Source organism: Aspergillus clavatus, genomic scaffold (genome assembly GCF_000002715.2).
Source record: "Aspergillus clavatus NRRL 1 1099423829791 genomic scaffold, whole genome shotgun sequence".
NCBI classification, from domain to species: Eukaryota; Fungi; Ascomycota; class Eurotiomycetes; order Eurotiales; family Aspergillaceae; genus Aspergillus; species Aspergillus clavatus.
Window position 1 is genome coordinate 2,105,978 of NW_001517108.1, and position 20,122 is coordinate 2,126,099.

Sequence of the window (20,122 nt, forward strand, 5' to 3'; positions counted from 1 at the left end):
GCGTAAGATGATAGCCAAACATCTGCCCAAAAGAAGGGAGTGGGACTAAATAGCAAGCAGAGCTCATCAAACTTGGGAAGCGAATGTCAACTAGACAGCAAGCTCTTGCAACGGCCCAGGTGTATATCAAAAGATTCTACACAAAGAATGAGATCAGACACACAAACCCCTACCTTGTTCTTACGACTGCCTTCTACCTCGCTTGTAAAATGGAAGAGTGTCCTCAGCATATCCGTTTCGTGGTTGGTGAAGCACGAAGTCTCTGGCCAGGTAGGTACAGCGTTCCATGCGGCCATTCGAAACAACCGTCACTGACAACTGGCAGAATTCATCACTCCGGATGTTTCCAAACTCGGTGAATGTGAATTCTCCCTTATATCGGAGATGAACTCGCAACTCATTGTGCACCACCCTTATCGAACTCTGTCTGGGCTTCAATCGGAGCTGTCACTTACTTCGGACGAGGTCGCTCTTGCCTGGTCTGTTATCAACGATCACTATTTGACGGATCTACCTTTACTATATTCCCCTCATGTAATTGCAGTTATGGCAGTCATGGTCGCCGTGGTCTTTAAGCCAGGCCCAGGGAACTTCCATGGCTCTGCGGCACCGGTTCTGGCCGGTGCCATGAGGGATGGGGGTATGAATATGCTTGCCGCATTGGGGGACAAATCCGGGAATGAGCCTCCTCCCAAGGTGCAAAAACTGATCAACTGGCTTGCAGAGAGTGAAGTTGACATCAAAGCGGTCATTGAATGCACCCAGGAGTTGGTGTCTCTCTACGAGGTTTGGGAGCAATACAGCGAGAAGAACTGCAAGGAACTTCTTGGACGAATGGTTAAGACGAAACATCTGGATAAATAATGACTGGCTAGGGCGAATCTTTTTTTCTCCTTGTTTCTCTTGGGCTTTGGGATGGCGCTTGGAATCATTGATACTGGCATAAGCATACCTTTTGGCGCAATTTCGGGACTTTTTTTTTTTCATTTGAGTGGGCAACTATTAGACCAGGCATGCCCTGAATATATCCCCAACGGGGTTTTGTGATCGAGTAACTTCTATCAGATCCATTGTTTTCTACTGCTTTGGATAGAACAATGGTGGTCGGGGGTCGTAGGGAAACTATTAAGATACTAGAAATCATCCTACTATCCAAGCTCTCCTTAATCAAACCGTTGAGCTCCTGTACAGATTCCGAAGCCCGATCCTTCTATCCTTCTATTCCTCTGGTTTTTAGCAGTAGGGTCCCCATTGAGTCTAAGGACATAAAGATAGTGCAGGAGGAATGTTCTGAATTGTCAGGACTTCCCACTTCCTCATCAACGGTCGACCGGCATGCATGGACTCTTGCTTCAAGCCTTCAACTCATGGTACTGATCCTGGTCGGAGTCTGCTTGTTTGAGATATATATGGAGATTCATTCTATCTACTGGGTATTTCCTGGGACTGTATAGTGAAGCCGAATTGACTATCTATTATAAATCTACCTGATCTCTGACCCTTAGGAGGGGCAACGATTCCTTACAGTTTAACTAATACATCGGAGTATTAGTAGATGGCGGGGTATCTCGTTGCATGTTGATCGGCATGAGTCCTTCACAGTCAACCATATCGTAAGACTCCAAAGAGGCGGTGAGATAAAGATGCCAGACCTGTGGACTTCTGGGGAGCATCTTCAGAAACATGCTTTTGGATGGTTTCATAAACTCAGAACATGGTCTTGGTGGATCTGATGGAGTGATGAAAATCAAATAGAGAAAGACATATCTACCAGCCGATATTTATCTAATGCATGATCCAGGACACTACTGGACTAGATGAGTCTATCAAACTGACTCTCGGACTCTCAAACCCCAAGTGCTGCAGCAAAGAGAAACAAGAAAGGCGGCATTCTGATCCCCGAGAGTCAGTCCATGTGCAGTAGCGCGAGGAGATGGGGGACGCAGACTGCGGGCTGCGGGCTGTGGGCTGTGGGCTGTGGGCTGTGGGCCTGTGGCTCTATGGCATGCGTCCTTCCAGAGGGAGAAGGCCGCCGCCGTAAAGATGCTTCTAGCCGCCATCGATGTGCCCTGTCCAGTCTCCTGTTCTTCGTCAGGGCAATCACAGTTCTGGATATTTCTTGGGGGGGTGATAAGGGGGGCGTTTGGCTTCTATCCCTGGCCAGTGAGATAGGGGCATTGGAGTCTCTAGTGACCTCAGCTGAAGTACCTATTATTATTGGGTTGGCGCCCTCCTTTCGGATTGATCATTGCTTCTTATGAGGACCGAACCTGTAATTGGATAACTAGTGCCAGCATACTAACAGAAATCAGGATAGTCAGGAGTGTGCCAGGAGTAGATTGTAACATGGGCTTGATCTTTCAAGTCAAATTGTATGGCCATTTGACATCAGACTCAGAGGTCTGTGTAAGACTCAGAGCGTTTGTTGTCTTGGATCTATTACTCATTCAGAACTTGAAGACAGCGGCATAAATGACGGTATGGGGTCAGGTATCTACTCCATGGCTGTCCCCAGATCGAGATGGTCGGGAGAGTATTCAGGTTAGTTAGGTTCTGTTCATTGTCCAATCTTACGGTGGAGAACAAGCCTACTCCGTAACTATGGAGTAGATATGGAAAATTGGAAACCTTCGAAGCCCCGAAGATCTCGAATTCGTCAGCTTACAGTCCTCCGTAGAAGGGGATTTACCTGTTGAGACGCAGATACCAATAGCCTAGGGGCTCAACATTCCAACGCCATCATCGTAGACAGTCTCGTATCGAGTAGTCTGATGACAGCAGATAGTCCATAGATTCAATCAGATAACTGACTATCTACATTAACGCAGAATCGTTTAATCGTTACTATTGTTGGTGACAGAACCGACCATCTTCACCACCCGTTTGTATGAGATTGGTTGGGGAAATCAAAACCACTCCCCGTCCATTAAAAGTTAAGGACTTCAGGCTGCTCCAGGGCCAAGTGGCACGGTTCACTAGAAACGGGATGGGGGGTCATCCAGATGATGTACCTTACCGAAAGTGACAGAACGAATCATGACACTCAAGCCGAGCGGGGGTCTGCCACCTTTCGGTGCGAATCATGACCCACTGTTGTCGTAGGGGGCAGAGAAATGGGAATATTTTGGCGCCCGCTGGCCTTTTACGAAACACCGTACACTCAGTGTACAACGCATGCCTGTCTTCGGAAAGTCTGAACTCTGAAGTGTACGGAGTACCTCACCTTACCTTACCTTACCTTACTTGACATTCCAACTCCCATCCTCTCCTTTCCGAGTTGGGATTAGTCGCATGACAATAAATAGGTTTGGAAGGATTGACTCCTCAGCAGGAGCTGTGTACTGTTCAGATGGTCATCAACAACGAGACTTGTTGCATAGAGATGGACAACCATGAGAGGAGTCAGAGCCATTGATATCATAACATCTGGTTGAAGTCATTCGGGAGGCGAAGTTAATTGTCTGCAGCATACGACTCCAGAGTGTCCATGAGGAAAAACAACAACCAGAGTCATCATCCATCTCCTCATATTTTCCGTCCACGGCTGCATTGAGTACTCCCGTAATGTGAACATCGCCTCTGCGCTGTCCGCTAAACCAAGTCGAGGAAGCCCAGATTTTAGATCCAGAGACAATGGAATAAATTCGCCCAATGCAGATTAGATTGTAATTAATAGACGTCACTTGGAATCACTGCGATAGCCACTTGGACCATGTTTGAAGCATTACCAATTTACCGTTAGCTTTTACGTTTTTAGTAGCTAATGCTTCTCCACTTATAGCTATAAGAAAGAGCGATAATTGGCTTTTCCGCTGGTATCTTGCCACTGAGCTACCGCGGACGGACTCCTGGTTGGATCTTCTGGTGCCCTAAGGGTGCTGCGTGACCAAAGTTAGCGCGGCAAGTGGAAACAGAGTTATGACAATACGATCCCTGTCAGGATGGGGAATGACTCTTACATACCAGAGAGACGGTATGGTAAAGTATGTAACGACTCGGTACTGCCTCTTGCCAGAGCTCCACCGGCTCCTGAGGATTCTCTCACTCAGCCCCAGCAAAACAACAGTTGCAGCCCCTCCTGGCTTTGTTGCCTCCGTCCGCTCCGGGCAGTCCTCTTCCTTTTTCTTCGCTCCCGGTCCTGTTCTTTTCTATTTCTTGTCCCGCCATCGATTCATGATTTGATTCCCCATCCCACAACCCAAAACTAAACCAACAAATATTGTCCCTTCCAAATACCCTTCGCTACTCACTTTGCAATCTTCCTCTCTTATTTCTTCCCTTTTCGAAACACTATCATTACCATTTTCCCATCTCCTTTTGTATCTTTCTGTCTTATATACCTGCATTTCAACTGCCTTTCCGCCGTCCATACCCTTTCTTTCGCCACATCAAACATCAAATAGCCTTCTATTCGAACTCAGGTATCGAGTGTGCTGATTGTCTTCTACGCTCACTTCGACACCTTGAGACTTGTGATATAACATATATCTCCTGTCTTATTCTACACGCTTCGCCAAAAAAACAACAACAAGAAAATCAACAACAATGTCTGCCTTCTTCTACGGTCATCACCAGCAACAGCATCAGCAACACCCACACCAGGGCGCTGCTAGCCATATGCCATCGTCAAGCAACCATCATGGCCGCTCTCGCAGAGGTCCCAAGATGGCAGCCCAAAATGCTCAGCGTCAGTTCCGGGGAGTGAAGAGTATGAGGGAGTTGGCTGAGGCCCCTGCCGTGACGGCCTTCCGCGCACGGTTTGAAGCTGGACGGTCTTTCGATCTTGACGACGACCTCGAGTTTTGCCCAGGTCTCCTGACAGAGGACGATGTACGTTATAAACGCCCGGTTCTCGGATCTCCTGTGTGCCTAAACATAGGCGGAGCGCCCCGGTTCCCCTCCAATCGTTGAAGTCGAGCATGCTATTAACATTCGAACTCACAGCTGCACTCAATCCACTCCGCTTCTTCAGATCGCTCGTCTCTTTCCAGTGGTTCTCCCGACTCGTCTCCACTTCAGCATCAAATTCAACCTGTTCAGCAGGTCACGCCAACCATCTCCTTGTCTCCTGCGTCTTCCAACTCGTTCATGCACTCCGGAGTTGCCGGTAATCTTAATATGACTTTCCAACAGCAGTCCGCAGTTCGCACTCGCAAAGTCATCCCTATCGTCAATCCTAATACGGGCATGACTCTGACCAGCCCCCCAACTTCGATCTCGCCTGGCGCGATGCAGAACGCTCAGCGGCGGTGGTGAAACTTGCTATCTGCCAGGTCGCCATGTCAGTGACAGGGGCCTCCGCTCATGGCTTGTTTCCACCTTTTGACGTCCACGCTTCTGCATCATCGGGGTTCCCTAACCGCGGGTCATCTTCCATTCTTCTCTTATTTTCCGGTACTATTTTCCATACGGCCATCGCATTTTATCACGACTCTACCGACGTTTCTTTTACGAGCGCAAGAAACCGAAGAGGATAAACTAGTGTTTCCTGTATATACACTTTTCTCCGATGACGACCCACAGCACTTCTTAGATTCTCTGCGATGCTTTCGACTTACTGCGAGCGACGGCGCCTGCGATTCGACTTCCGTTTTGCATTCACACCTTTTTTTACTTTTCTCACACGATACCTTATTCAATCTTTCGGTTAGGGAAAATACTACTCTTTTTGGCCCCGGGGTTTGACCGCGATGATGTATAGTAGCGCGGCTCGGCGCTTTCATGTCCATGGTCTGGAGTTGCTTTCTGTTCGGTATGCTTTGGTGACTGTGTCAGATATGCTTGGTGTTGCTGCCGATTTATCGTCGGATGTTTCCTTTTTGGGGTTATTGATTTTTTTGGGTGGGACGGAACTCTCATGCTTCAAGGGATTAGAAAGGCGGAAACGATATACGTCTGCATTGTTGGGTTGATATTCTGGGTTTTGATTGGAAATTTCCTCTTTTGCTGGGCTGATGTTCCCATATTGTCCTTGCCAATGCTTGTCTCTTCTTTCATTTCTTTTTTTTTCATGTTTTTCTTTCCCTGTAAATTGATTGTGTGTGCGTGTTCAGTGGTGTTTGTTGCTCCTTGGCAGTCAAACCCACTGGCTGAGATAGGTCTTCCCGAAATCTTTCGCGAGTCCTAGACCACGGTGCACTTTTACCTTTCAAGAAAAAAAATTGGTTCTATTTGCAGCATCGTTGGCCGATGCTCGCGTTTTCGATTCTATTGCTTCCACGTTGATTCGTCTGGATGTTCTTCTGATTTGTTATCTTCCTCTCCTGGAGAGCTGATGCAGTGTATGATTTTTTTTATTTTTATTTCTTTGAAATAATCAACAATCTCACCACACATCCTTAATCGATCTACCCTATGGTTGCTGATTCTGAAACAATGGCTCTCATTCCAGACAGAGTTGTCAGTTGGCTCAAAACGGGTCTTTCTTGGTGACTCGTATAAGATCAAATTGATCAATATTTGACTCCTGGACGATCCAGATGATCAGACTTCTTTCTAAGCCCTGGAAATCTGGGTGACAGGTCAACAGAAGCTGCTGTAAAGATAGAGAGAGTGCTGGACAACAGCCAAGAGAAGGATGCTGGAGAGTGAGTATGTCCACAACGCTGAGGGTTAAGACTCTGAACGGGGTTCATTCCACGATTATGAGTGCCTTGCTAGGACGAGGCTCAATTATCATCCCTCCTTAAGCAGGAAATCTGCCTCCAAGTCTTCTCTTGCTAATGATGTCATTGCAATGGTTCTGTGCAATCTTGTGCGAGGGAGAATTGGGCGAAGGATAGATATATCAATGATTGCCCAGGAGATGACCGATATTCTACTCCCTCTACAACAGTGTCACAGCACAGTATATCTGCAGCAATTGCTACCGTAGATTTCCCCCAGCCATTCAAAAAATTGCCCATGCAAGCAATATAGAAAAGCTATACTACTACTAAATGCCAATGATGCTACTTCCATTCGCCCTTCGCCCGCCAAGACCAACTGTCGATCGAGTACCCGTGACGTCACCACTGACACCATTGCTGGACGCAGTGGGACAGCTTCATCGATTGACGACTTGCTGAAGATCATTTCTCTCCCCCCCAGAGATTGAATCGCTTCCGGAAGCGCCCAGGTAAAGTTGGACCGAGGTGGATGCATTGTCGTCGAGTTGCGTATGGGTCTGGCCGCAACTTATACTTAAGACGTCCTTCTCTCCCCCCCCTGATTCCGGTGCAAAGATTGTTGTTACTCATATACTCAAACAGAATACTATATCTATTCTTGGCATTGAGGAATTGAAACCCTTGATCTCTCTTCTATACTCTATATCTTAAAGAAGTGAGTTGTTCCAAGCATCGCTACTGCTAATTTGTCCGCCCTCAACCAACCTCCCTTCATCATCTGCGCCATAGTCGGAATCAGCCAAAAGTGCTAATACGGCCATCCCTAAGCAGAAACCACCATCTATCCAACCACCATGTCATTCCTCTCCACCGTCCGCACCTCAATCGCTCCCCGCGTGGCCCTCAGACCAGCCTACACCGCCGTCTCGGGCTTCCACAGCTCCCCCGCTCGTGCGGCCCTGAATGAGTCGGATCACAGTTCGTTCTCCCCTTCCTCATCCTCTGCCCCTAGGCAATCTCCCTCCGAAGAAATGGAATTGGCTAACTCCTCCCCACCCACAGACCGCGATAACCTGGACTCCTACTACGAGGCCGAGAAGCAGGACCAGCTCAAGAGCACCAAGGAGGGCAATGCGAAGTGGAAGGGCGGGCTTGCCAGCAACAGCGAGGCATCGGTATGACTCTTAAAAAATTCCCTAGATATCAAAGAGAGGTGAGAATGATACTAATACCGGCAGGATAGGTCAAGGCGGACCGCGGCGAGGTCGACAGCGACGACAAGGACTTCAGCTCATTGCAGGACCGCACCAAGGGCCTGCCTAATCGGAGTGGTTCTGTGAACAAGACACAATAGACTTGGATCTCGTTACTGGGTTGATTGTTCTCTTTATCGGCAAGGCGAGCTGAGCTGGCTTTGATCCGCTGGAGTTCTTTGTTTTTTAATGATGTCATGTATTTTTGTCACAAGAATATCTATGGAAAGTAGTTGAGAACCATTTGATTGTATTGTATTTGCGAGTTCCCATATAAAACGGAGTGGATATCAAGGAGCGTATTCGTATCGAGATTAATAACAACAAAAGTTCCGACGAACGCCCCCTTACACAAACCAATAGCACACCTGTAGGAATTTCGAACCTGTAATGGAAAGCAGAAGAACGCCGTATTCACCATTGAGAGTTTGAAAGTCCCAGAGTCCCGAGTAGAAGTGAAAAAAAAGAAAAAGAAAAGAGATGTTTCGTCAGGCCTCACGGATTATATAGATCGAGCACTCATTTCAAGATGACAATGAGGATGACGAGAATGATGATCAACCCAATGATGGTCATCATGCTCCAGTTCTCCCCAGCGCTTTTCCTGATCTTGTCTAGTCGGCGTCTTGCGCCGTCCAACCGTCGCTGGTGTCGTTCCACGTCGCCGTCCATACCATCGAGCAGGGCGACATGACCCTCCAGCTCATCGCCAATCTGGATGCTCAGCTGGTGCTGCCGTCCAATGGACTCCCCGAGCCGGTCGAGCTGTTCATCCTGCTCACGGAGCACATTCGCATGGTGGTCGTAGATCTGCTCGTTATCCATGCTGGTCGCATCCAGACCCGGCGGCGACGGCGAGTCGCGATACGGCTGGAAGAGGTTGCGACGATTCAAATCAGCCTCCTCTGTGGCGGAATCCATAAACCGCACAGACTTGGAAGACGGGTGCTGTGGAACCGGCTGTTTCAGGTCGGGCGACGAGTTCTTGACGTTGGCAAACTCGGAATCTAGGAAATCGTCCTGGCCGCGGAACTGCGCGGAGAGGTCTTGATACTGTGACTGCAGGTGGCCGAGTTGGTCTCTGAGATCCGCGGCTCCGTCATCGTGGACGTCTTCTAGGCGTGCGACTTCTGCTTCTACCGACTCGATGCCTTCTCGTAGCGACTCCAGTGAACGAGAGATCTCTCCATCTTGGCTGTTGGGCTCCGGGTCCAGGGAGATCGCCCGTTGTCGCTCCAGCAGCGACAGCTTGATGTGATCGGCAAGAAGAAGGAGCTGGGATGGATTCGTCATTGTGATATGGAGTGTTGCGCTTAAAGGGGTCGTAGGATCGGTATGTGACGAATAGGACACCTCCGGAAGGGTGTGAGACTTGGATGTCCGGGCTGACTGCCGTGTCGATGGCTGATGAGGCAGTAATGTGGAGAGGGTCTGAGAATCGGGGAATGCGGAATGCGGTCTAGGGGTCGGTCTGCTGGCGATGGCTCGAAGGAAATAGGAGCACTTGTGAAAGGAGTTGAACGATGGTTGTTGCCGGCGAGGGGGGAAGGGCTTGAGGGTATTAGTCTAGATGGGTCGATGAAACAAATGAAGGAAGATGGGGATGATGCTGATGCTGATGCTGATGCTGACAGGAAGATGAAAATGGCTTGGGAGGTTTGAAGTTCTCAGCCGGCCGCGGGCTGAACAGCCATTTTCCGCAATACTTCAACTCCCCGCAATGATCGCTGGCTTCCCTTTCCTCCCTTCCATCCGATGCGATCTTCCCCCTCCCCCCGTTTCTTTCTCACTCAACCCTCTCCGCAACAGTCTTCCTGGATAGTTCGAGACCGTCAGCATCGGCACTAGTTGCGTGCTTTATCTATTTTAAAGTAATCCTCGAACGAGCCGCAGCCACTGTGTGACCCTCATGGGTTGTTGTTGTTTCATCTTCAGACCTCCACGGCAACTCGATAGACGATCATTTCTCAATCATCCCTGGTTGGCTGGGACTTGAAGGCTGGGGGCTGTGGCCGTATTTAACCAAGATCAGTCAACAGAGGTCTTTGACTCTTGCTCGACATGAAACTCGAGGAGCTTCTGATGATGGAGTCGAGCTGTGATCGCGACGAGCTGGTCGATCTGCGTGGCTTGGACTATGTGACCAGCTTTGACGACCACCTCATGTGTCCAATATGCCACTGTCCCTTTATCCGTCCAGTTCGCTTGCAGTGCGACCATGTGTTCTGCCAAAAGTGCCTGAATTCCGCCATCACCTCCTTTGCCGCTGGTCGGGATGATTTCACATGTCCAACCTGCCGGTCGCCGACTCGGGATGTCTACCTCAACGTACCTCGACTGCTGATCAACATGTGCGACGATGTACGGGTTAAATGTCCGTTTACGGCAGAGGGATGCAAAGAAATTGTACCGCGAGGTCATATTCAGTCCCACGTTGACAAGTACTGTGGGTACAGCCTCATGGATTGTCCGAGTGCGGTTTGTGACAGGAAGACAAGGAAGAAGGATCTGAACCCTGAGCAGAAATGTATGCACCAGCTGCATCAATGCTCCCGCTGCGAGGAGGAGGTTATGGAACAGGACTATGAGGTTTGTGCTCTGTTTATATTTTTTCCGGAGGTGATGACTGACAGTCATTCTTACAACCTACCAGGAGCATGTCAAAGAGTTGTGTCCTAGTCTGAGAACCACTTGCCCCGATTGTCAGACAATGGTGTTTCGAAAAGCGCTGCGAGAGCACATCGACACCTGTTCAGAGGCAATACATGCCTGCGCGGCATCGAAATACGGGTGCCCTGTCAAAGTCAAACGGGCCGATTTAACGAATCATCAGCAGATCTGTCCATTAATTGCCATGGGCCCTTACTTTGAAACCCAGAACGCACGCCTTGACTCTATGGAATTGACGATTCGCCATCTCCAGCAGCGAAACGAGATCTTTGAGGACGGGATTGCCAATATCCGCTCTACCCTACTTGATGCTTCTCGTGCACTGCCTGGACAGGACATGGACTTGCGATCAGGCTCTTCGGGCCACCCAACCCCCTCGAGCTCTCGGTATGCGGCTGACGATCAATCACACATGGATGGTTCTAACGCGTCGGCTTCCAATGCCGCCACCACGACATATCTGCTCGCTCTCCACGAGTCCCTCCGGGAAGAGGTCGGCCAGCTGTCACATGCAATCACCGATCTAGACGCTCGGGCCAGCATGGCTATTATGAATGAGTGCCTCCGTCTGAAGGAGGACATGGCCCATACAAATGCTGCCGTCAGCAGCATCCGCATGCAGGTCCAGTGGCTCATGAATCCTCGTCTACATCAGGGCCAACGGGCTGCGGGTGTGCGATCAAATACCGGCGGCAACGGCAATAACCAGGAGCCTAGGCCTGGCCAACTGGGATCGTCCAACTCTGGTCCGAGCAGCTCGGCTGGCCCGTCTGGCTTGCTCCGTCCTCGAAGACCCAGTGACAGCGGACGAGAAGGCACCAAACTTTGATGCTTTGTTCTGCCTCTCCTTGGTCAACCCTATGAATAATGATTGTGAGATAGACCGGTTTGGCGAATCCCTAATTAGATGCACATGGAATCCCTATCCAAGTATTGGGCATCTGTGTATCAAAAGACGCATGTATATAGTATGAAGCGCTGCTAGAGTTCACTGATATATTGTCGGCATTGCACTTTCCGCATCTCTTGTTCTATTTGCCAGCCTCATTACACTTCGATCCTCCATCATGGAATGCCTGTACATAATACCCATGGTGCAATCTGAACTAATTATCTCAGGCTGTAGCGAAGCTACAGTTTATACATGTCACACACGTCCTTCCGAATCTCGTCGTATGTAAAAGGACCCGCCCAAGTCTTGGTACTGGCCATTTGATCCTGATAACAGCGGACAATCAGCAAAACAGAAAAATAAAAATAAAAATAAAAAATATGCAAAAGTAGATGGATGCCGTATGAGGACGACGAAAAAAGAAAAGCCGAACGCGGGGGTCGAACCCGCAACCTTGAGATTAAGAGTCTCACGCTCTACCGATTGAGCTAGCCCGGCAGAAGTTGTTGAAGGGCTGAATTTTATTTTAACATATATCCCAAGCCCAAAACTCCTACAACGTGTGAACACCAATGTCAAATCTATTTCAATGATCAAATGATGAGTGAAGACCACAAGACTGTGCTGCAAGGTGATTGAACCCTGTTTTTTACTTGAGGAGGTTTATGTATATGTGATCAGTGTGTCAGACCCATCAGAACCCATGATATTAGGCATTTCACTACATCATATCATCACAGTCATATGTTCACAAATTAGAAATATATATCCAACCCATGCAATAACCATACACCAGCCGACACATCCACGCGGAAAACTAGTCAATCAATACCGATGCCCACCGGAGCCATATCCATCACTATATCCCTGGCCGGGGTAATTGTTATGCCCCTGGCCGTATCCCTGCGATTGACGGTGGTGATGTTCCTGATGCTGGTGCTCTGGACGTCCGTAGCCAGGACCCGTAGGCGGTTGGCTATATTGGCTTCCGTAGCGTTCGTCATGACGCCCGCCGTGATGACCACCGGGATGCTCGCTGTAGTCGCCGCCAGGGTATGGTCGGCCGCCGGAGTACTGCTGGTGATGCTGAGGGCGTGATTCGTACTGAGGCTGCGGCTCAGGTGGTGTGCTTTCGCCTTGCTCTCTCGAGGAACCACCGGGCAGGAAACTGGAGAAGGCACCCTCCAGCTTGCCCAGATTGGATAGGCCAGGAATGGGAAGCTTGGAGAGCTGGTCCCATGGAAGAGAAGAGCCCTGCTGCTGGGTTTGTTGCTGCGGCTGGGACTGGTGATGGGACGAGTATTGCTGATGACCACCGTGCCCGTGACTGGGCTTGTTACCCCCCAATGCGGGAAAGCCGCTGCTGCCGCCACCGTGTGAGTGACCGACCTGGCCGCCATTGTTTTTTCCTGTCTTGACGCCCTCGGAGCTGAGGATATCATTGAGATCGGCACCACGGCGGGGACGGGAGTGTGCCCAAGCCTCTACCGCCTCGAACATGGTCCGGTGTGCCTCATTGCGCATGTCCCGCAAGGCAGGATGGTGGAATATCCGCAGGCAGTCCTCAAGAACCTGCTGGTCAGGGACTTCGGTATGTTCCCAAGCGTACAAGACGCGAGGAGCTACATACTTGAGGATGGCCGAGGCGACCCGACCGGCGGGTTCGTTGAGCACGTTGGAGAAGTGATCCTTGGAAAGCATCGAGTGTGTGGGGTCGGTGCAGTGAGGGTCGGTCCATGGTTCAAATTGATGCTCGCCGGAGGCTTCAATCACGCCCGAGGAACCAGTTTGCAGCGATTTGGAAGCGGCATTGATGATGGGACGAATGAATGGGGCCAACAGAGACATGACGAAGACCGTCAAAGTCTCGCTGATCTTTTCCACTAGCGACTCCAGGCCAGGGATCTTCTCGATGATCGCCGACAGCTTTCGGACTACATTGTCTCTGAATTCCAGGATGGGGTAGATCTGAGAGACAGTCTTGGATGGATCGAAGTCTGGCAACCCTGGCAAGCCAGGTCCAGCCGAACCGCCGGAGGAAGAAGGCCTGTTGGACCCGGACGCCCGGCTGCGCGACTCTCCAAAATCGCGATCAACGCCCGAGCTGTAGTCATCAAAGCCCCGAGACGATTCCTGCGAGGCATACCCCGACCGCTGACCGGCGTGCTGGTTAGCGTACTGCTGAGCCTCCGAGCGGCGCTTGAGCTCTTCGGCCTGAGAGACAAGATCCCGGGTTCCCGGAATCTTTCCCAGCAAGCCCGTGAAAGCAGCAAGGGATCCACCAGACGAGTTTGCCTGAGCATCTCCAAGAGCAATATCCATTTCGTTGACCTCCGACTGTGTGAAATGGTCCGTGGCTTCCCCAAGGACGGAGTGGAAGAAGTCGACCATACCGAAGGTGCCAGTCACCAGAGGGAAGACACGATGGCCGTGGAGGTTCATCTCCGTTGCCGCACCAGTGTGGGGGAACACATTGCGGAAACCCATCTCGCGAAGTGCGAGTTCGCAGTAGTTGGTATGCGCCGCAAAATCCTCCAGGGTATGAAGGCCCTGTCCCAGGCATCGCAAGGCCTCGTTGAGGTCCTCCTCGTTTCCTTTACGGTGTCCACTAGTATACAACCTTCCGTAGTGGATGCTCCGGGCCAGACTATATTTGATGTAGGCGGTACTAGTAGCCCAATCTCCTTGTTCGTTGGCGATGTAGTTCTTCATACCAGTCTGGGGATCGATATCGAGTTCAACCCGGCGGACCGGGCCACGGAGTCGAGAGTCGTACTGGCGAGCATCCTGGTTGTCTGCGTAGTCTTTGGGATTACTAGCGACAAGCACAATGTCAGTATCCGACAAAGTAAGGCAAAGGAGCACAGGATCAGCCCCCTTCCCCAAGGTTGAACGTACTCAATATGTTCCTCCGGGCGATAAACACCGAGTCTATCCAGCGTAACCTCGTATTCAGCCGTCGCATAGCCAAATGTCATGAAAGAAAGGATCCAAACGAGAATGCGGATGGTATCGGCGGGAATGCTCTTGAGGGTACCAACGTCCATTGCCTGCGAGCTTCAGAGACAGACATTGGAATTACTTGCTCGTTCACAAACATCCAGAATCAAGGAATACTCACTAGTCTCGCAGCCAGTTTCCGAAGTAAACCCGCTTGATCATGCTGGATGTCCATTTGTGGCCTTTGATAAAGGCGATCGTCTTGAGCATGTCCTCGATGTCGCCATGTCGCCAGTTCTTGCCCTCGACGGCAGAGATAGAAGCGATGTCTGATTGATGTTAGCGATAGAAAATAGAATCGATGTGAAGCAGGTAGAAGATGAACATACTGCCAGCGCCGAACGCATGGACCTGAGAAGGAAGCAGAACAAGAAGCAAAGCGACAACGAGAAGAGCGTTGAAGCTCAGACCCATTCCCCGAGCCATAGCGTGATGTGAAGAATGGTAGATCACTAAATCATGCAAGGGATGCTGTCAGAATGGATTGATGGAAGCGTGTCGATAGTAAAGTTGAGAAGCGAATGGCAGCTGCAGGGAATAATATGGAGTAAGTATCAATCGATGATTTTCGGAGCCCCGCTAAATATCATCAGCTACGGAGTACGCTCGATCGCAAACTGGACCCCTCCAGGTGAGAAAAAAGATAGCAAACAAATAATACAGGGAGATTTGGGTACGAGACTACGAGACCATGGACTGGCACAGTTGTTTTGTTTTCTTGCTGACCCACGGTACTGACTCGGGGTATTTTCAACAATAATATAAGAGCACCAAGGTAGTCAAGCAAATGTCTAGCTGTAACTGTAATACAGGCAATACCAATAATGTAACCATAGCAGGATCCCCGCCTGCTTCTTTGGGTCTGCGCGGGGTTACTTACCTGGTTATTTTCAAAGCCATTGTATCATCATGATCTTGGATGCTGCTAGGGAGGTTAGATAGGTATCTCTAGACTCGAGGTAGTCTCTACACCATTGAGATCACAACATTCAGGGTGGGATAGATTCGACAAGGTAGTATTCAATCTACTACTACACTCCGATGCTCATGCAGAACCCCCTCATTGCCCATGTTCAACAACTAGATAAGTACTCCTACAAAAGGCAACCAACCCCACCCGCTTGATCGATCATAGGTAGTCATACAAATAAATCTACTGGACTCATCTATATCCCAAGACACCGCAAGCTACGGAGTCCTCTTCCCAACAAAGAGCCCATCAACAACCATGACCATCACAACCCCCCACCTCTCCGCCCTCCAACGCGACGGCTTCGTCGTCGTCCCCTCCCTCCTCACCCCAGACGAAATCACCCACCTCCGCACCGTTGCCGCAAACGCAACAACCCTCACCCGCGCTGGCACATGGCCTCACTTCCGCACCGTTCCCAAGCAATTCCCCCCCTGGCCCACGACCCCGCCCCCGCCCTCCGAAGGCGGCATCTGGGGCGTCCAGCACCTCCTGCACCCACGCATGCCGCACCGCACCGACTTTGCCCGCTTCTACTTCTCCGACAAACTGCTCGCCGTCGCAGAGGAGCTGCTCGGCCTCTCCCCGGGCCAGGACCACACACACGAGCCCCTCGTCATGGAACTTTTCAACCTGCTCGTCGCGCCCGAGACCAGAGACTTCGAGCTCCGCTGGCACAGAGACGATATCCCCGACACCGTGCCGGAGGCCGAAGAGCTGCGGCTCCTGCAGGCCAAGAGCCCGCGCGGCCGCCAGTCGCACGCCCAGTATAACCTCGCGCTGTGCCCCGATGAGTCGCTGATTGTCGTGCCCGGGTCGCATCGGCGCGTGCGCACGGCCGCCGAGCGCGCGGCCGGCCCGTATGAGAGAGACATGCCCGGTCAACTGGTGGTTAAGCTGCAGCCTGGGGATGCGGTCTTCTATGATAGTAATATTCTGCATCGCGGAGTGTATCGGGCGAAGCCGGACGGGGGCGAGGAGACGCGTTTAACGCTGCATGGGAGTGTGGGGTTGAAGGCGTCTGGAGCCGGGGATGCGGGGGACGAGGATGATGCTGATAAGAAGGTTCGGGCTACGGTGGTTCTGCAGCATGGGGTTGGGGCCTGGGTGCACCAGGACGACGCGGCGTTTGGCATTGGGGAGCGCGCGGAGAAGATGCGGGCTAATCTGATTGCGCTGGGCACGGGGGAGGGTGTTGGATACTCCCTACAGGGCTGAAAGGAGTTTCATTGCAAGGAGTTCCTTCTTATTCAAAATTGCGTAGAATTGAGTGTTGGCACTTGCAGGCCGGTATCTGACACAAGGGGTATCGATTTTCAATGAACATGACGAAAAAAAAAAAAAAAAAAAAAAAAAAAACCCGAACGAATTGACTGAGGATGTCATCGTTCGATATCAAGTATACAATGGAGCCGTAATCGTTGCCGTAACTCATCAGATCATCATTCACCCGTCGAGCGGTCGCTGTCCGCACACAAAATGGAACACCACGTAGATATGCAAGTGGGGTTTTAGTAGCTCCATCCGGACTTTGTCCACATAGGCTTGAGCATCCTCGCAAGACCAGCCGAGGACCCGAGTGAAAAGGGCGAGTGTGTATGGCTCCACGGCCTCGTATACCGTGATCCTGCCCGCTCTTCCGATTTCTTTCAATCGGGGACTCTTGGGCCATGATCCTACCGGACACTGATTCGCTCCGTCAGCCCGACCATCCGAAGCTTTTACGCCACAATATGTGGAAGATAGGAGACCGTACCTTGTAGCTAGAGTCCGTGACATTGACAAACCCGGCATCTTCCATCCACCCTCTCATCTCTGGCGCAACGTTCATGTACTTGCCAAACTGCTTGCTGGCGGCATTGACATACTCCTGCCACTCCAGCACCAACGGCGCTTGCTGCACGGAATCGTCATCGGAGCGGATGAAGGACTCGTACTCTTGGATCTCGACCCAGCCGCCGGGCTTGGTATGCGCGTATGCCTGGCGCAGGAAGCGGTTCCAGTCAGCGATGCCGCCATGCATGCTGCGCGAATGGATGTAATCGAAGGCCTCCTCTGGCGTAAACGTCCAGTCGCTCTCGGCGTCGTCGACGTTGAATACGCAGTTCGGGGGCGCCCAACTCGGCTGGATAGGGCTCAGATCGGTGCCCACGATCTCCGCGTCGGGGAAGTCATCGGCCATTTCCAGCGCCCAGATGCCGGTGCCGGTGCCCACGTCGAGGATCCGTTTCGGCGAGGTGTCGTTCGCGAGGATTGGAGCGCGATATAGATCGCCGCCGAGTAGGAGCTTGAAGAGATGGTGCATGAAGGCGAGGCGGTCTTGTTCTTCCTCGTCGTTGGGCATGGGGTAATGACCCAGCCGGTAGGCATGGTATCGGCGACCATTTTCGTAGCAGTAGTCTCGAGCGGTTGAGGCGAGGGTAAAATTCGAGTCTATGAGAGATTGTGTATCGCAGACGGAGTCTTCATCGCTAGTCTAGAAATTGATGGTTAGCGCCAGTCATTGTTGGAGTATTATAGTCAGGGGTGTCCGTCTTGAAGACACCTTGAAGAGGGGTAATAAAACCACCCTGGACAGCATGAAGAGGAGCATCCTGGAAAGAAAAATAAACAGAAAAAAAAGAAAAGGCACATGTGTACATGCAGATGGATTTGGGATTCAGTAGAGCCGGGTTCATTCTTCTCTGAGCAGTGAGAACAGCCAATATAAACAGCAAGCCAGCATCAATGCAGCTATGTTGTTGTATACGATACAATAAATAGTGCCGCAGCCAGACCAATGCAGTGAATACACCGAATTTCGGGGGATCATTCCCGCCAAAATATATATATATATATATATATATATATATATATAAATTGAGGAAGAGATCAAAGAAAAATGGTTGGGAACTTACATCCACAAGGATTTGTTCGTCGAGATTCGGTTGTGTCATTTGAGGATGCTGAAGCTGGACCTGAGATGGGAAACAAGAAACGAGAGGGAGGAAAGAGAATCTATGTGAGTCTATAAAGCAAGATGTAAGAGAGAGAGAGAGAGAGAGAGAGAGAGAGAGAGAGAGAGAGAGAAGGACAGAAATCGTTGAAGAAAAATTGAAGACTTGAAAGAAGTGCAACTGGGGGGATGGACCAGCTAAATAATAATAACAATACCAAGCCTCCAAGGTATGGCCTCGAATTGCAGCAGACGCCGAAACCAATATTAATCAATAAATGATCGATCAATGGCATCCGTCAGATCGGACGAAGCTCCAGAACCCACGATCAGGGAAGAGGAGGAGAGAAAGAAAAAAATGAGAGAGGAATCGAACCAGTTAGAAGGGTGCCATGAATTGATCACCTCTTACAAACCGGACAACTTCCTGGAATGAGTCGAATGTCGATAGTGATACACACAGTACACTTAGAGATAGTGTATGTAGCTACTAGCTAGTAGCAGTAGGTAGACTCCTAGACTACTAGCTAGTTGGTATCTAACTAGCCAGAGGTGGTATCTAGTAGCTAGTTAGTGCATTGAGCACTGAGACCGAGCACAGAGCAGGGGTTCTGGTCCCGGGGAAGAGGATGATGGATTCCATGCTTACAGGCTGGGGGGCGGTGTGAGTGCCCAGGGCTGTGGTTCTGGGATTGAGAGTATGCCGCCATGCCCTCTGTATGGACGGAATGTTTTGACGATTATTCCTCTTGTTCGACTAGGTAAGGTATAAGTAGGTTAACCTTACTTGGATACACAGACAGTTCCCCCACCTTAGGAGTAGTTAGTACTAGGTAGTATGTACTACCAGAATATCCTTCTTCTCGCTGTTACATACATGACTTGTTCATTTTAGCTGTAGAAGACTACTAGTCCCACAAGTTACTTACTTATACTGCACTATCCCTCCTACTCTCAACGGGCATGTCTCTCATACACCGTGGATACTGTCATCTCAGTAGGTAGTAGGTACACGGATGGTACTAAGATGGTGATACCAGAATCTGTCCAACAGCTACCTAGGTACCTCAGTTCTAAGGCAGAGACACCCCGCACGGCTGGACCCGGTTGGGCCTGAGTCACCAATCGGATGCCTGGTTGGAGGCGATCAGCCAATATGTCGGGTTCAGGACTTCAGGCCTCTACGTTGTTTGCCAGAGGGGTTTGACTTTTAGACTCCATACTCGAGTCATATAGATTATGTAGGATATGGATCCTCACACTCCTCCACAAACCCATAGAGTAGATGGATATCCATCCCTTTGTCTAGAGAATCCTCGCCTGGTCATCTCAACATATCCAGCAGTATCTTAGATACCCCCGCACCACTAAACCACCCAGGAGTGCCTACAGCCTACCAGCCCCAATCCAGAGGAGATGATTGATGTATTTTATAAGCGCGCCCCTTCACCCCCCAAAATACACACAATCGGAGTCCCCGAACCCTCCCTCTAAAATATATTACTCCTGAAGACAAGCCAACCCGAAACAGCAAAAGTACACGCTACCACTTGTCATCAGCCCGTGACTACTCCGTAAAAGATAGTGCTAGATAAGTTACCAGCTGACGATGTACGGTACTTAACTGTATGGACGATGGACCATGGATGATGGAGTCTTGTCCCTCTACGCCAGACGCCTTGGGTGCGTTTCTAGTCTCGTCCCTGTTCCTGAAGCGGCATTTCTCTCGCTTCCAGGGCTCTGGTCTCTGGAATTCGCTTTGTGTCACGGGAAACCACATGTCCAGGCCATTGG

The 20,122-nt window shown here is 50.5% G+C and overlaps 8 protein-coding genes and 1 non-coding gene across 9 annotated transcripts, besides 9 other annotated features; 5 read left to right on the top strand and 4 right to left on the bottom strand.

The window, feature by feature from the left end:
• Nucleotides 1-209: 209 nt before the first annotated feature.
• On the top strand, nucleotides 210-864 carry ssn8 (cyclin-dependent protein serine/threonine kinase regulator SSN8; the record flags this gene model as incomplete). Its single annotated transcript, XM_001275862.1, has 2 exons — nucleotides 210-270; nucleotides 326-864. 2 exons carry the CDS (start codon nucleotides 210-212, stop codon nucleotides 862-864), a joined length of 600 nt encoding a protein of 199 aa, XP_001275863.1.
• A 1,087-nt stretch (nucleotides 865-1,951) lies between these two features.
• Nucleotides 1,952-1,995: a microsatellite.
• A 2,550-nt stretch (nucleotides 1,996-4,545) lies between these two features.
• ACLA_074750 (DUF4452 domain-containing protein) lies at nucleotides 4,546-5,256 on the top strand (the record flags this gene model as incomplete). Its single annotated transcript, XM_001275863.1, has 2 exons — nucleotides 4,546-4,830; nucleotides 4,945-5,256. 2 exons carry the CDS (start codon nucleotides 4,546-4,548, stop codon nucleotides 5,254-5,256), a joined length of 597 nt encoding a protein of 198 aa, XP_001275864.1.
• A 2,206-nt stretch (nucleotides 5,257-7,462) lies between these two features.
• ACLA_074760 (uncharacterized protein) lies at nucleotides 7,463-7,962 on the top strand (the record flags this gene model as incomplete). Its single annotated transcript, XM_001275864.1, has 2 exons — nucleotides 7,463-7,783; nucleotides 7,852-7,962. 2 exons carry the CDS (start codon nucleotides 7,463-7,465, stop codon nucleotides 7,960-7,962), a joined length of 432 nt encoding a protein of 143 aa, XP_001275865.1.
• Nucleotides 7,963-8,380: 418 nt separating this feature from the next.
• On the bottom strand, nucleotides 8,381-9,154 carry ACLA_074770 (syntaxin family protein; the record flags this gene model as incomplete). Its single annotated transcript, XM_001275865.1, has 1 exon — nucleotides 8,381-9,154. The coding sequence occupies one exon, from the start codon at nucleotides 9,152-9,154 to the stop codon at nucleotides 8,381-8,383; it is 774 nt and encodes a 257-aa protein (XP_001275866.1).
• A 311-nt stretch (nucleotides 9,155-9,465) lies between these two features.
• Nucleotides 9,466-9,491: a microsatellite.
• A 431-nt stretch (nucleotides 9,492-9,922) lies between these two features.
• On the top strand, nucleotides 9,923-11,360 carry ACLA_074780 (putative TRAF-like signal transducer; the record flags this gene model as incomplete). Its single annotated transcript, XM_001275866.1, has 2 exons — nucleotides 9,923-10,450; nucleotides 10,515-11,360. 2 exons carry the CDS (start codon nucleotides 9,923-9,925, stop codon nucleotides 11,358-11,360), a joined length of 1,374 nt encoding a protein of 457 aa, XP_001275867.1.
• A 418-nt stretch (nucleotides 11,361-11,778) lies between these two features.
• Nucleotides 11,779-11,801: a microsatellite.
• A 47-nt stretch (nucleotides 11,802-11,848) lies between these two features.
• On the bottom strand, nucleotides 11,849-11,921 carry ACLA_074790. The gene has a single exon. It is a non-coding gene; the product is annotated as a tRNA-Lys (tRNA).
• A 327-nt stretch (nucleotides 11,922-12,248) lies between these two features.
• ACLA_074800 (Het-C domain-containing protein) lies at nucleotides 12,249-14,849 on the bottom strand (the record flags this gene model as incomplete). The annotated part of the gene is made up of 4 exons (XM_001275867.1): nucleotides 12,249-14,238; nucleotides 14,322-14,480; nucleotides 14,545-14,692; nucleotides 14,753-14,849. The coding sequence occupies 4 exons, from the start codon at nucleotides 14,847-14,849 to the stop codon at nucleotides 12,249-12,251; spliced, it is 2,394 nt and encodes a 797-aa protein (XP_001275868.1).
• An 802-nt stretch (nucleotides 14,850-15,651) lies between these two features.
• On the top strand, nucleotides 15,652-16,611 carry ACLA_074810 (phytanoyl-CoA dioxygenase family protein; the record flags this gene model as incomplete). The annotated part of the gene is made up of 1 exon (XM_001275868.1): nucleotides 15,652-16,611. One exon carries the CDS (start codon nucleotides 15,652-15,654, stop codon nucleotides 16,609-16,611), a length of 960 nt encoding a protein of 319 aa, XP_001275869.1.
• Nucleotides 16,612-16,724: 113 nt separating this feature from the next.
• Nucleotides 16,725-16,751: a microsatellite.
• Nucleotides 16,725-16,752: a microsatellite.
• An 87-nt stretch (nucleotides 16,753-16,839) lies between these two features.
• Nucleotides 16,840-17,986, bottom strand: ACLA_074820 (class I SAM-dependent methyltransferase; the record flags this gene model as incomplete). Its single annotated transcript, XM_001275869.1, has 3 exons — nucleotides 16,840-17,079; nucleotides 17,150-17,869; nucleotides 17,939-17,986. The coding sequence occupies 3 exons, from the start codon at nucleotides 17,984-17,986 to the stop codon at nucleotides 16,840-16,842; spliced, it is 1,008 nt and encodes a 335-aa protein (XP_001275870.1).
• A 229-nt stretch (nucleotides 17,987-18,215) lies between these two features.
• Nucleotides 18,216-18,249: a microsatellite.
• Nucleotides 18,216-18,250: a microsatellite.
• A 167-nt stretch (nucleotides 18,251-18,417) lies between these two features.
• Nucleotides 18,418-18,461: a microsatellite.
• Nucleotides 18,418-18,462: a microsatellite.
• The last annotated feature ends 1,660 nt before the right edge of the window (nucleotides 18,463-20,122 follow it).